The sequence below is a fragment of the Sceloporus undulatus genome, chromosome 4 (assembly GCF_019175285.1).
Source record: "Sceloporus undulatus isolate JIND9_A2432 ecotype Alabama chromosome 4, SceUnd_v1.1, whole genome shotgun sequence".
In the NCBI taxonomy this organism is placed as follows: Eukaryota; Metazoa; Chordata; class Lepidosauria; order Squamata; family Phrynosomatidae; genus Sceloporus; species Sceloporus undulatus.
Genome location: NC_056525.1, coordinates 206,406,400 through 206,420,847, shown reverse-complemented (window position 1 = coordinate 206,420,847; position 14,448 = coordinate 206,406,400). Strand labels below are relative to the sequence as shown.

At 39.0% G+C, this 14,448-nt stretch overlaps 1 protein-coding gene across 4 annotated transcripts in view; it reads left to right on the top strand.

The window, feature by feature from the left end:
• SLCO5A1 (solute carrier organic anion transporter family member 5A1) overlaps window positions 1-14,448 on the top strand; it is a 72,042-nt gene that overhangs the window by 41,154 nt on the left and 16,440 nt on the right. For all 4 annotated transcript variants that reach the window (XR_006103629.1, XM_042464566.1, XM_042464564.1 and 1 more), the window contains exons 4-6: window positions 2,473-2,693; window positions 6,943-7,107; window positions 13,975-14,173. Coding sequence is in view for 3 of the 4 variants with exons in the window: in XM_042464566.1 (XP_042320500.1) it covers window positions 2,473-2,693; window positions 6,943-7,107; window positions 13,975-14,173 (585 nt within the window). In the remaining variant the exon portion in view is untranslated. The remainder of the gene's footprint in view (window positions 1-2,472; window positions 2,694-6,942; window positions 7,108-13,974; window positions 14,174-14,448) is intronic.

Sequence of the window (14,448 nt, the reverse complement as noted above, 5' to 3'; positions counted from 1 at the left end):
CAGAGATTAACTGAAAGATATATTGTATCAAGAGCTTCAAAACTGTTTCTTAATTGTTACCCATAATTTGTAAGAGTTTACAACGTTTAAAGTATGTTAAGTGTTTCTCTCTCTCTCTCTCTCTCTGTGTGTGTGTGTGTGTGTGTGTGTGTGTGTGTGTGTGTGTGAATTCTGGGAGTTAAAAAAATAACTTTTCTAAGCTCTGTACAGTATTAAGGCCTTATAAATAAGCTGTACAGACTTAGGGAGGACAAGTTTATCAACAACTGATGGTCATCATAGTTAAATGGAACTTAAATTCAGTGCAGTGGTGCTTTAGAGGTCATTTATGGGATGCAAAGAACAGTGAGACAAGTATATGTTACTTTTAAAATGTCATTAGCTGTAGCTTTCTCCTTTACCTCAAAGTAATCATGGTGACCCAGTCCATATTGGGATCATGGGGTGAAAGGAACTTTAAGCTTCCCCACCCTGCCCGCAATATAAATTGGGACCCATGGACACTTTATTTTCTTGCCAGGCATCCTGGCAAGTATTTCTTGATAGTATTTTAGTAGTTTTTAGGAGGGAAATCTGTAATTTAAGGAATTACAGATCTCTCATGGGGAAGCTCACAGCAGCTTTGTAATGGGATTCTTGTACAGTTGTTCATCCAGGCATTGCCTTGGGTCATGCCTGCTTAATGCTGACAATTTAACAGCCTCATCTATTCTCAGACCGCTTCACAAGAGTTGAAAAATGTTTCTTATTTCATCGGAAAGTAGGTTAGCAACAGCTGCAGCCACAATAAAATACTCATTATAATTATACAAGCATCACAGGGAACTGAGATATCAATTTAGCCAAAGAAATAATAGCAGGGTTTTAATTTGTAATGGCGTGGTTTTAAATTTTTAAGACATTCAGTGTCAAACATCTGCCCGATAGTAATAAAGGTGTTGTGCTGTAGTTAGGCACACTTACAGGACAGTGAATAGCCACAAAGCTGATAGCTTCCTATTTCTACCAGATGCTTTTTAATTGGTTTTCTGCTGATGGTACGCTCAGCTTTTTAACAGCTATCTCAGCAAAGTTGAATTTGGCAGTACCTGGTGACCAAGGAATTTGGAAAGTGACTATCTCTATCTTTTTGGTTGTATTTAGGCTGGAATCTAATGCAAGTAGGCTACACTAACCCATGGTAAATTTTGTCATATAGTCACACATCATGACAGTCCTCCCCACTCCCCATTGCAGTACCTATCAAGAGAGTCTGAAAATGCAGACAGCTGGGCTGAACCATATCCATTTGTTTTATGGATATGGCAGTTTAACAACTTTCATTCCTATGATCATCATCTCTACAAAAGAAAGATTGGAATGAAGTTTAAAATAGTCTCATCTCTCTTTTGTAAGGTTAACATGTCTTCATTGCCTATTCAAGATTAATCCATGTCAAAATATTTGCATTATAAGAATAGCTTGTAATATTATATTGCTGCTGAGAAAATCATTTTTTTATCCAGCTAACTGTATTGCAACTATGCTGAGAGGGAAGATAGCCACCTGAGGAGGATTACAGTTGATGCAATCATCTCTGCTAATAGAAAAGTTCCAAAACACTGACTCCATGGGCCCAAATAGACAGGCCAAAATAAAGCTGTGTTGGGTCACTTTGGAGGTACAGTATGCATGCATCCCAAGAGGCCAGAAGCTGTGCTAAAGCCACGCTCCAGTCCTAAGGACTAGAGCGCACCTTTGGTGCAGCTTCTGGCCTCTTACGACGCATGCATCATTTAAACAGCATGCCTCCAAAGTGACCCGAAGCAGTTTTATTTTGGCCTGTCTGTTCAGGCCCTTTGAGTCCCAGCTCCAATGCAACACTGATGCTACCCACACTACTTTCACTTTTAAAACAGCACATAGTAGAATTTACAGGTTGAATAATATAGAGTCCAAGGTTAAGAATGCCACAATTCTTTTTTTTTCAAGAGGTCTCTTACTTCATTCAGAATGGCTGGTTTGTGAGTGTACATCAATTGTACTGGTGAAAGGAGAGGTCCTATATGCTATACAGACTTGGTATGATAAGGTCCTATGCTATACAGACTTGGAACACATTAGTGTGAGGACCAAAGCACATTGCATAAAATCAGGGATGGTAATATTGTGGCTGCATATCCTCTCTCCTTTTCTTAGTTGGCTTAATAGAAATTTACTTTGCATTATGTCACCTATGTTTCTTGTGTCAATTTTTCTGCTTGGTGACTTAGAAGGTTATTATTTTAACAGACAAATGGTAACACAATTACCATTATTGTATTATCTTTCTCTTGTGATGCAAACATTTTCTGTATGTTTAGAGGCGATGGTAGTTATTATTATTTATTCCATTGTAACTTTGTATAATTCTCTGTCTCTTTCTCTCTCTTGCGTACACACACACACACACACTACTAACTTCTGATGCTGTTTCTTATTCCCTCACTTTAGGTGGAGTGGATTCCTTCTTTGTGCCACTGTAATGCTCCTTGTTATACTCCCTATGTTTACTTTCCCCAAAAAGCTTCCACCTCGACAGAAAAAAAAGAAGAAAAAGAATATAGCTGATGATATTTCAAGTGATGACGATATAGTGAAAGAGAAAGCAAACAGCAAATTGCAGATAGACCATGAAGTTCCTGCTTCAATGGGATTTGGAAGGAATGTTAAAGGTAAAATATCTTTTCTCCACCTCCTTGCGTTCCTCCTTGCCTTCCTCCATCTTCCAAGAACAAACTGGGATAAAATTTAAGATTATTGCTTGTTTTTCATTTCTGTTGAAAATTTGTAAGATAGTGAAAGCTTATAGGGTATTTTAAATATTTTTTTCATAGGCCAACTAGGCTTATTCTGAAATGTTGAGATATAAATATGTAAAAATGTTCAGATGGATGCAGTTTCACAATATCCAATCTCTGGACAGTAGGCATGCTTTCAGCTGACATGCACCATATTTGACTGACTGCTTTCTATGTTTATCTAAAGCAGGAGAAGGTATCTTTTTTCCATGGGTAGATGTCCGTCATCCAGTCTGAGTTTGTCTCAAACCTAACCCATAGAGAGTCAGATGGAAACCCTTTTCCGTTCCCATTGGGGAAGAATCTCAGTTTTACTGCTAATCAGTGAGATAACTGACTGGAGTGATCACAGATCACTTCCTGATTACTGAACACAATTGGAGGGTTCTGGCTGGTGCTCTCACAGCCAATGTTAGTCCTTTCTCAGTGTGCTGGTTGATTATTATCATCTTCATTTCCTGTTCACACATCCCATACTGGAAGATGCGAGGGGGAATGAAGTTCACTTACAATGCATCAGGATCCAAATAGTCCTTACTTTGCAACTAAGCCAGGTCTCAAAGTGCCAGCTGCATTCAGCTTCATTCCCCCTCATCTTACCCATATGGAACTTTGAGGGGGAATGGTGAGGGGAGTCACCTACACAACCAGATCTCAAGGTGGGAAACTCCTGTCACCATTTTGGGCTGCGAACCAGTAACATCTAGGATTAGTATGAAATATTTGGCCCACCTCCTTTCTGTAGTTCCCCATTTGTTTTGACCAACCTCCGTGTCTTAGATCCAGGTAAGCAGCCTGTTTGGAGACTGTACACATCATATAGGGGAGTACATAACTGCCCTGAGTCCCAGTCTTGGGAGAAGGGCAGGATGGAAATATAACAACAACAACAACAACAATAGTTTTTGTACTACTTTTCTACTAAGGTAATGTACTACAAATGAAAATAAATGGTAGCAGCATCAAACATTAAAAATTCAACAGTAAAACCACTTTAAAACAACAAAATTAATTTTGGATGTAGCTGGCTGTGGCTAATTAGAAACTTTCTGGTTTAAATATGGCTCACTCAGAAGAATGAAGACTGTGCAGAGAAAAGATTTTGGAATTAGCTAAGACATATACATTCAGATGATTGTATGTGTTAGATGCTTGGTTTCCAAGGTGACTTTTTATAATGTTAGATATTGTTTTCACCTTGTTGCTTTTAATATAATTCCAGCATTTGATGGTGACCTAGTTTTGGCAGTGTAATAAATCTGTATCATCATTTCACTATGGTGCAGTTTCATCCTCACTTTCAAAATGTCACCTTTTTCTTTGATTTGACATTGCAGTATTATAATTGCTCAGTTAGTAATTCAGCAGTTTTAAGCCCCTGTAGGAAAATGTCCTTGCACTCTTTAGTTTTGATCTTTCTCTGCTTTACATCTAAACTTTCTCAAACAATTTACAGCCATTTATTCAAATGTAAGTTTTCTGGAATAGAAACTTTAAACATTGCAGATTTTCCTGCCACAGAAATATATATAGAATGGAGTTGCACTTTGTTGAAATTTTGCAATGGCTATTCATACTTCAGTTATTTCACATGAAATTAGCTGCTCCCCACTCCCAGAAAAGTTTTTTCCCATCATACTGTACTGAATAGTATTCATTCCAAACAAGAGCCCTCCTCCAACCACCATCTTGAGGGGGAGAGAGGCCAGGCCTGGAAGACAAAGAGCCCTCCTCCAACCACCATCTTGAGGGGGAGAGAGGCCAGGCCTGGAAGACAAAGAGCCCTCCTCCAACCACCATCTTGAGGGGGAGAGAGGCCAGGCTGGAAGACAAAGAGCCCTCCTCCAACCACCATCTTGAGAGGGAGAGAGGCCTTGCAATTTTTTGTATTGTTTTGCAATTTTACTGTACACAGCTATGATCATTGCGGAATAGCGGTCTATAAATAAAAATTGTTGTTGTTGTTGTTGTTGTTGTTGTTATTATTATTATTATGTAAGTGGAAGAGAAAGCACCATGTCTGCTTGGCTCATATGAAAATGATCAGACTATTTAATAATACTTTGTGGGCTATTTCATTTTATTATTGTGTTAAAGTCAGAATTGAGTTCCTAGGTAGTTTATAACTAATAAGCCCATCACAAAGATATGAAATGTTGCAGAATATATGCTTTTATATGTACGGTAGTCAAGAAAGAGGCAGAGTGGTTTAAGGAAAGAAAGATGCTGCTTCAGGTATTTGTTACTTGGGCTCAGTATTGCTCTTCTTAAAAGGCTGCTTGGTTACTCAGTTTTTTCTTGAACAGATAAAAACAGTTTTAATTTAAGTTAATTTCTGAACTATCAGACCTTGAAATATTACTCATAGAATCATAGAGTTGGAAGAGACCACAAGGGCCATCCAGTCCAACCCCCTGCCATGTAGAAAATCAAAAGCAAAGCATCCCTCACAGATGGCCATCCAGCCTCTGCTTAAAGACCTCCAAGGAAGGAGACTCCACCACTCTCCGAGGGAGTGTGTTCCACTGTCGAACAGCCCTTACTGTCAGGAAAGTCTTCCTAATGTTGAGGTGGAATCTCTTTTCCTGTAGCTTGCATCCATTGTTCCGGGTCCTGTTCTCTGGAGCAGCAGAAAACAAGCTTGTTCCCTCCTCAGTATGACATCCTTTCAAATATTTAAACAGGGCTATCATATCACCTCTTAACCTTCTCTTCTCCAGGCTGAACATCCCCAGCTCCCTAAGTTGTTCCTCCTAGGGCATGTTTTCCAGACCCTTCACCATTTTAGTCACTCTCCTTTGGACATCCTCCAGTTTCTCCACATCCTTTTTAAATTGTGGTGCCCAGAACTGGACACAATATTCCAGGTGGGGCCTGACCAGAGCAGAATACAGTGGCACTATTACTTCCCTTGATCTAGACACTATACTTTTATTGATGCAGCCTAAAATTGCATTGGCCTTTTTAGCTGCCGCATCGTACTGTTGACTCATGTTCAACTTGTGGTCTACTTGGACTCCTAGATCCCTTTCACATGTAGTTTCATTCAGCCAGGTGTCCCCCATCCTATATCTGTGCATTTTATTTTTCTGCCCTAAGTGCAGTACCTTACATTTCTCCGTGTTGAATTTCATTTTGTTAGCTTTGGCCCAGCTTTCTAGTCTGTTCAGGTCATTTTGAATGTTGATCCTGTCCTCTGGAGTATTAGCTATTCCTCCTAATTTGGTGTCATCTGCAAATTTGATAAGTATGCTCCCAATGGACAGCTTTAGCAAAATTGTCGTTGTTATGTTTAGCCAGTAAAGTAAATGTTTTCCTTGTTTTGCAGAGATAGCATGGCATTTTTATATATGTGGCAAAGTCATGCATATAATATACCTGAGGGCATTGTAAGAAAGAAGGGAAAGAATTGAAAGGAGGGAAAGAATTTAAGAAAATGTCCATATACAATATAACACCTCTTTTTAATGCTAATGTGGGAACCGTTGTTGTATAGCCTCTTTCTATACTGTTCAGCTAATATGAGGACCTCACACCCTCATACTACTGAGCAGTATAAGAAGGAGTCATACTGCAGCAACTCCTATGCCACTAGTTTTACATTAGTTTATAATGCTGAGCTACACTTAGATATGCAGGATTACTATGTGAAGTACACATGCATCCTCTTAATTTTACACTTTTGTTCCTAAGACTGAAACATATGAATCTTATGCTGAGTAAAACCATTGTACTGAGTAGCCCAGTATTGCCTGCTTTGCCAGGGAACAGCTTTCTAGCATCTTTGACAGAGATCTTTCCCCTTGTCTCACATCTGATCATTTTAACTGGAGTTGCCTTGATTGGACATGGGACTTTCTACATGTAACACAGGGTTCCTGCCTATGAGCTGGGATCTTTCACCATAAGACACCTTGGTGGAATCACACTATGAGTGTTGGAAGGACCTTGCACTCAATGTGGTCATCATTTTATCCAGAGGAAGAGCCATATCATGACTTGGGTGGGTAGCTATTTCTTACAGGTCATTTCAAGCCAGACTAAGTTTGTTTTTGTTTTACATCCATTATGTATAACATTCATATGCTTTTTATTTTATTTTATTTCCTTTGTCATTTTGTAGAACTTCCAAGAGCAGCTGTCAGGATCTTAAGCAACATGACATTCCTTTTTGTGAGTTTGTCATACACAGCTGAGAGTGCCATTGTTACTGCTTTTATTACCTTCATTCCCAAGTTCATCGAGTCACAGTTTGGCATCCCAGCTTCCAATGCCAGCATCTACACTGGTAAGGCATTGCCATTGTGGGAGAGAAATGTATAAAATTATTTTTCTGTGATTAGTCAAAAAGGAAAAAAAGCTCTTACAGAGGTTGGAAACAGTGGTATTGCTCATTCCTTATGTTCAGTTTGCCTTATCTAGCTGCCTTATGTTATTATTATATTACCTTTTATTATCATCATTCCCAAGTTCATTGAGTCACAGGTTGGCAAACCCACCAAAAACTACACAGATAAGTTCCATTGATTCAAGGAGGGGTATGGTTCTTCCATAGGCAAGCTTTGGGACCTTGCATATGACTGGTCCCAAGTGAGCCTCATAGGCAGGAAGAACTGATGAAAGAGCATTATTGGATTAATGGAACTTGTCTGTAAATTGCAAGTGTTGAAAGAGTGAATCCTCAAAAAGCAAGTTGTTGAGAGATGGGGGAAACCTGTACATAAATGTAGTTATGAATGTCCTAAGAAGGTGGTCCCAGAATCCACCTTAAATTCAAGATTTTTTCCCCATGCAATGAAATGTAGTGCGGATGAGTGTGGCGTTTCACAGTGACCCAGCTAGCCCCCTTCTGAGACATCATGCATTGATTCCCGTTGTCACACCGCAGCTTGGCAGGAGTGGCTAGCCAGGTCATTTTGACACACTCCATCAGACCTTTATCACTCAAGAAGGCTCCCTCAAGCTTATAGAATAATAGAATCATCTGGTGGACATTTATAATTATTCTGTACTGTATTTGGGCCAACTGAAATTTCTGAACAGTTTCTGAAGAACTGTATTCAAATTGTTGACTTGCTGGTCATGGGGAGCACACGATTTCTTGTTAAAGCAAGATAAGTTCCATTTTCCAGGGACAGTTCAAAATCCTGGTTATGACCATTTTTTGTATGTTTGCTTGCCATCAGGTCTAGGGTAAAAGGTGAGAATACAGTGAATACATAAACTGATGCCTCCTGCAGAAGTCTTTAATAACATTTTCTATTTTCTGCCAAGGAAGAACCTTAACAAATCCTATCTGATCTTGGAAATTAAGCAAGGTCAGCCCTTATTTCTGCTTTGGTGGGAGACCACCAGGTGCTGTAGGCTTTATTTCAGGAAAGAACTTGAAAAACCACCCCTGAGTATTCCTTGCCTAAAAAAAACCCTATGAAATTCATGAGGTCGCCATAAATTGACAGGTGACTTGAAGACATATATGCACATACTTAATTTTTTAAAAATTGTATGCTTAAGAGATTGGAAAAGAGGTAAAAGAAGCAACTTTACATGAGGTTGTTGAAAATGGAAGGCAGAAAATCTTCAGTTGAAATCTTCAGAATCTTTACAAATGTGTTGTTTGTAGGGAGGTAGTCAGATAAGTGTCATATAAGTGGTGAAATTACTTAGGAGGAGGAGGAGAGGAAATAGTTATGGGTAAGACCTTAAAGAGTATGAAGATACCTCCATAGGGTATAAAAGTTGTGCATTATATAACATAAATAAAGGCTGTTGTGATTGACAGTCCTGTAATTCCATGTGATTAGTAGAGAAGTTTCCCTATCTTTATGAATGTTCCTTATGTGTACTGTGGCATACCCAAGAGCTTTAGTTGTATCTTTGCATAGAATTAATGTATGTCCAAGAGCACCATTATGCTTCCTATGGCAAATGCTTGCTATTGCTAAAACAAGGAATGAGGGAGGGAGAAACTGGTAGTCTGATATATTTAGTGGGATAAATTTAGATAGATGAAAAGAGCTCTTTGTCATCACTGACACAACAAAAATACTGCCATTCTCAAGATTTTTTTGAGAATTTGGACTGAATCCTTCCTAAATAACCTGACTGTGGAGTGGTACCCTAGAGGCGATATTATCTGAATGCATTTTGGCCCCTAGGGAAAAACAACAACACTGCACTCACCATTCAATTGATTTTAGGTCAGGTTTGGCATTTCCTATACCCCAGGGTTGGTGCATTTGATATTAGATGAGTTTGTCATTCCTGAATACTGATGGTATTCAGTACAGCAGTTGGTTGTGGATGTCTATTTCTGACATTACTAACCACTTCATTGTGTTTTAGTCAGTGCTGATCATAAGAGCTTTACTGGTTAAGTATGTGTTAATTTGAAAGTGATCAGATTTATTTGAATGCTGAAAAACATACAAATAGACAACTTCCCTGTACTTTTTTTTACCATTCTGAAATAGCAACACACCCATTATTGAGCTTATTTAATTTAATTTCATTTTTAAAACTATTTCATAGAATCATAGAATCACAGAGTTGGAAGAGACCACAAGGGCCATCCAGTCCAACCCCCTGCCATATAGGAACTCTCAATCAAAGCATCCCCAACAGATGGCATGGCTTAAAATATTCTCCCCACCCCTTTTTTGCAGTACAGTACCTATAGTCTTTCATTACAATGGGGAGACATTTGAAGGGTAAAGGAAATATAAGAATTTTTGATAGTTCTACTTTAAATGTGGTTAAGGTGAAGCAAAGACTATTGCAGTAAGTAAATGTCATTGCTAAAAACATTATCTATGTTTGATCATCTTCTTTTCTTTGGGTGTGTGTGTGTTTAAAAATGAAAGGAAAAAGAAAAATTCAGTTACCTCCTATTTAAGATGGAATTTCAGGGGAAGGCTGTCATTTCATTTTCTGAGTCCTGATTGTTTCTAAAACAGACTTGAGCTTCCTAGTACTGAGACCCTTCTCTTCTGCAGAACAATTCATTTCAGAATTCATTTCATTTTTATTTATCTTGTCTCTTGTGTTTTACTTTTCTTTGAGGATAGAATGGAATCTTTTGGGGTATGATGCACTGTTTTTTAAAAAAAATCCTCCAATTTATAAATGTGTTGAATCCACCCATTGCTGATTCTAGAACCAACAAATCAAAATTTCATAAATTAACCCTTGTTCATAGAGTCCTGTGTAAAGAGAGAGATGAAGTATGATTAAGTTGCCTGTATCCAAATAAAGAATGACGACATAGTTAGATCCTAAGTTGAATTTTCTTTGCCATCTGAATTTTACATACAGTATTTACTAACATCACTTGAGAGCCTTTTCAGGCTAGCATAAAAACAAAGGAATATTTCAGCTTGTTTGACAGTAGTTCTATTTATAGTGTTTCTGCTGTTTCTGGAGAAATCATAAGGAGGTCTTTATTACTCCTTTGACTTCATTGGAGGGTGCTGAAAACGCTGGCTCTTTTTGCTGCTAGCAAAATTATCATCAAGAACTGCTGAGATAGGTAACATATATTTTGGACTGGACCACTTTAAACTGTAGGCTGACATGATGGAATGGTACCCAATTAAAATAATCCCACATGTGAAAAATTAGCAAAACAGGGAGATGATTAGACTAAATCCCTTCTCCTTGATGTCTTGTTTTAGTGGCTAAATCCATTTGTTAATTGCACTTAAGAATAGATTCACTGAACTTAGATTGGTGTTAATTATCATGTTCCCATTGAATTAATGGGCCTGCTCTGCTTGGGACTAACAATTGGATTTAGGCTTATATGTGGAAATTTTTGGGACTGAGAGAGGATGGAATATTGTTTAGTCATTAAATGCTATACCTCAGACAGCATCAGATTTGAGTGCAATAACTTCTAGAAACCTTTAATTTGTGTGATTAATGGCAATGCTGCATAAGGAATTCTGAGAGTTACAGTCACAGAAGGTTACTTTTCTAAGGTCTATCCATTAGACAGAATGAGTTGAGTGCCTTAGGCAGTAGATATTTTGGGGGGGAGGGAGCAGCAGGAGTCCCCCTTCCTGAGGCCCAGGCTGTTCTGCATAACATATGGCCCAGGGGCCACATGTGGCCCACCAAAGCCCGCAAGGATATGTAGTGACTTCAAGGCTCCTCCACTGCTTGGCCTTCTGAGGAGAGGGCTGGGTGGAAGAGGAGGAGGATAGGTAAATGCTCACTCTGCAAGGCTCCTCCTCTGCCCAGCTTTCTCCTGAGATGTCCAGGCGGTGGAGGAGGAAGAGAGGCAAACACTCATGCCTCAAGATTCCTCCATTGCTTGGCTTTCTGCTGAGGAGAAGGACAGGCAAGGCTCCTTTGCTGCTCAGCTTTCTCCTGAGGCGGGGGCTGGCAGAAGAGGAGGAGAGAATTTAATTAAAACCTATTTGCGGCCCAAAGAAGTTTAGCTTATTTTAATTTTGGCTCCTGCCAAGTTGCACAGGTCTGGTTAAAAGGAATACTGTTTAAATTACATGGCCTATCACAGCCCCATAAACTAGTCTGTAACTATAGATGTAATGGAATCATAGAATCATAGAATAATAGAATGGAAGAGACCGCAAGGGCCATCCAATCCAACCCCCTGCCATGCAGGAAATCCAAATCAAAGCATCCCCAACAGATGGCCATCCAGCCTCTGTTTAAAAACCTCCAAAGAAGGAGACTCCACCACACTCCGAGGGAGCGTGTTCCACTGTCGAACAACCCTTACTGTCAGGAAGTTCTTCCAAATGTTGAGGTGGAATCTCTTTTCCTGTAGCTTGTATCCATTGTTCCGGGTCCTGTTCTCTGGAGCAGCAGTAAACAAGCTTGTTCCCTCCTCAATATAACATCCCTTCAAATATTTAAACAGGGCTATCATATCACCTCTTAACCTTCTCTTCTCCAGGCTGAACATCCCCAGCTCCCTAAGTTGTTCCTCTTAGGGCATGTTTTCCAGACCCTTCACCATTTTAGTCACTCTCCTTTGGACATCCTCCACAGTTTCTCCACATCCTTTTTAAATTGTGGTGCCCAGAACTGGACACAGTATTCCAGGTGGGGCCTGACCACCTATCACTATGTAGAAGTGAGATTCAACTGCTATCCAGTTGTTTTCTGTATGTGTGAGGGCGTGCTCTCTTGTCTTCAGTCCTGGCTGGCTTTTAGAGTAGTGATTCCCAAACTCAGGCCTTTCAAGTGTTTTGGATTTCAGCTTCCGGAATCCCAGATCATTGGTCAAGATGGCTGTGGCTTCTGGGAGCTGGAGTCCAAAAACCAGGAGGACCAGAGTTTGGGAATTATTGGTTTAGGGCAAGACCCTTTACATTGTGCCTTCCTTGCAATATTAAAACACAGCTACAAATCAAATACAGGCATCCCTCGTTTATTCAACAGGTTAGAGAGCAGATCACTGTCAAAAAGCAGAAATTGTTGAAATGTGAAAAAATCATATGCCATTATGAATGTTACTGTATAGTGCTCTGGTCCCTGATGTGTCAAATAAACAAAAGAGAGAAATCTTTCCCTTGAACCCAGGAAGTGGTTCATCCCCCCTTCCACGCTCCCCTGTAGTACAGTACTCACACTCTGCAGGAGACTCCTCCTCATGGCTGCCATATTTGAGCAGGAGTGACATCCTCTGCCCTTTCCCAGGCAAGGGAGAGGTGAGATCAGAAAGGAGCCGGAATGTCCATCCAGTGTTGAGATGGGGTTACATTTCTGTTTGATTTTAGCTCTAATACCACTGAGAGGAGTGATAGTGACACTGTAGGCTATTTTAGTCCCACATCTTCAGTCTTTAACTTCCCCATCTTTGTTTTTAGCATATTAATATATTATTGTAGTATTTTAGCATTTTATAGTGCTGTTTTATCATTTGTTTTTGATTATGTATGTTCTTATGTACCACCTTTTGGTGAAAAGGATATTATAAACAAATTATTATTACTTATCATTATTACACGTGCCAGAACCTACCTCCACTTTTTCAAGCTTTTTAAATTACACTGTATAACCAGAACCATTGATTCAACATGTGTTTTAAGGTCATTGTGAGGATGATCTTAAAACACACCCAGGGTGGTTTAAAGACAAATGTATTCAGGTACAGGTATTTGGATCAAAAACTGTTTAGGAGCTTATACATCAATGTCAGGTTTTTAAATTGGCCCAGAAATACACCAGCAGACTAGAGTTCATGTATCTGTGATAAGGTGCTCCAGTGAACTTGTCACCTGAGTTAAGTCCCCAGATGGAGTTTCTGGATTGTCTTTAAAGGCAGTAAGTGAGTGTTGCATGAGTCCAGTCTGAATGTCACTGGCATGAGTAACAGAGCGAAGGCCTAACCTGATTAGATGGAAAACCATCGACAGACTGGCAAAAGGGAGTATTAGATTTTGCTGCCCCCTCTATTTCTGCAGTTAGTGCTGAATGTGGAGTACTCCAAGCTGCAAATATCTTCCCCTGAGGGAACTGTAACCCTTTCTAGGAGAGGTTGTTCATACTATTTGGTTATTATCTTATCTCCCATTTGTGAGAACTAGATCTTAGACAGTGGGGATCATATGTGAGCTTTGTGATTACAAACAGAGGCCCTTCTCTCAGTGTTTCTGCCAGATGAATTAGCTGTAGGGGAGAGGTCATTTATAATATTTAGCTACTCAATTGTTACCCCAAAAGGACCGGGCCTCCTTTTTGATATCTTTCTGGTGCACGACCAAGACCTTTTTGCCATCCCTGATTTTTTAAATGTGATTGTTTTTGTGTGAGTGTTTAGCTCTGATAATCCCTCCCCACTCTTTTTTGCTAATAAATCATTGTTCCAATATTTAAGGTTTTTTTTTTAGGTATTTTGTTTTTAGTTATTACTTTTTTGCTTTCTTAATTTGTCCTGCTAGTTATTATTATAAATTTGTATTTCTTTGTATGTTGTCCACAGAACTCTTGGCTGATAAACAGAACAAATGAATAATGAATATTGTTTATAATTTTAAGAGTTATTGACCTAAAGGCTGGAATATTAAATAATATTGCTATTGATAATACTGAATATTAAATATTATTTCAGAAATGTATAGTGATAGTATTTTCTCTGAATTATAATTTTTTAAAATCTTTCCTCTCTTTTCTTTTTAACCAGGTGTGATTATTGTTCCAAGTGCTGGTGTTGGTATTGTCCTAGGGGGCTACATTATTAAAAAACTCAAACTCAGTGCAAGAGAATCTGCAAAATTAGCAATGATCTGCAGTGGTGTGTCTCTTCTGTGCTTTTCAACGCTCTTCATAGTTGGATGTGAAAGCATTAATCTAGGGGGGATAAATATACCATATACTACAGGGTAAGAGTTTTTTCTTTTTTTGGCTTTCTAAATAAGTAATGAGTTGCATCAAAGCCAGCCTTTTATACAAAGTTGATAGCTGGGTTGTTTTTGTTTTTAAAAAAATACAGCCATTAAAGAACTTAAAAGTGTTTTAATCAAACAAGAAGAACAGAGAACTATTGAATTACCATAGTTTCATGCTCACATAGAAGGCCTCCCCTTTGGGTAACAGGATTAGAGTATGTGTACATATCTGGTTTGTTCATAATGGCGCTGGAGGGAAGCCTCAGCCG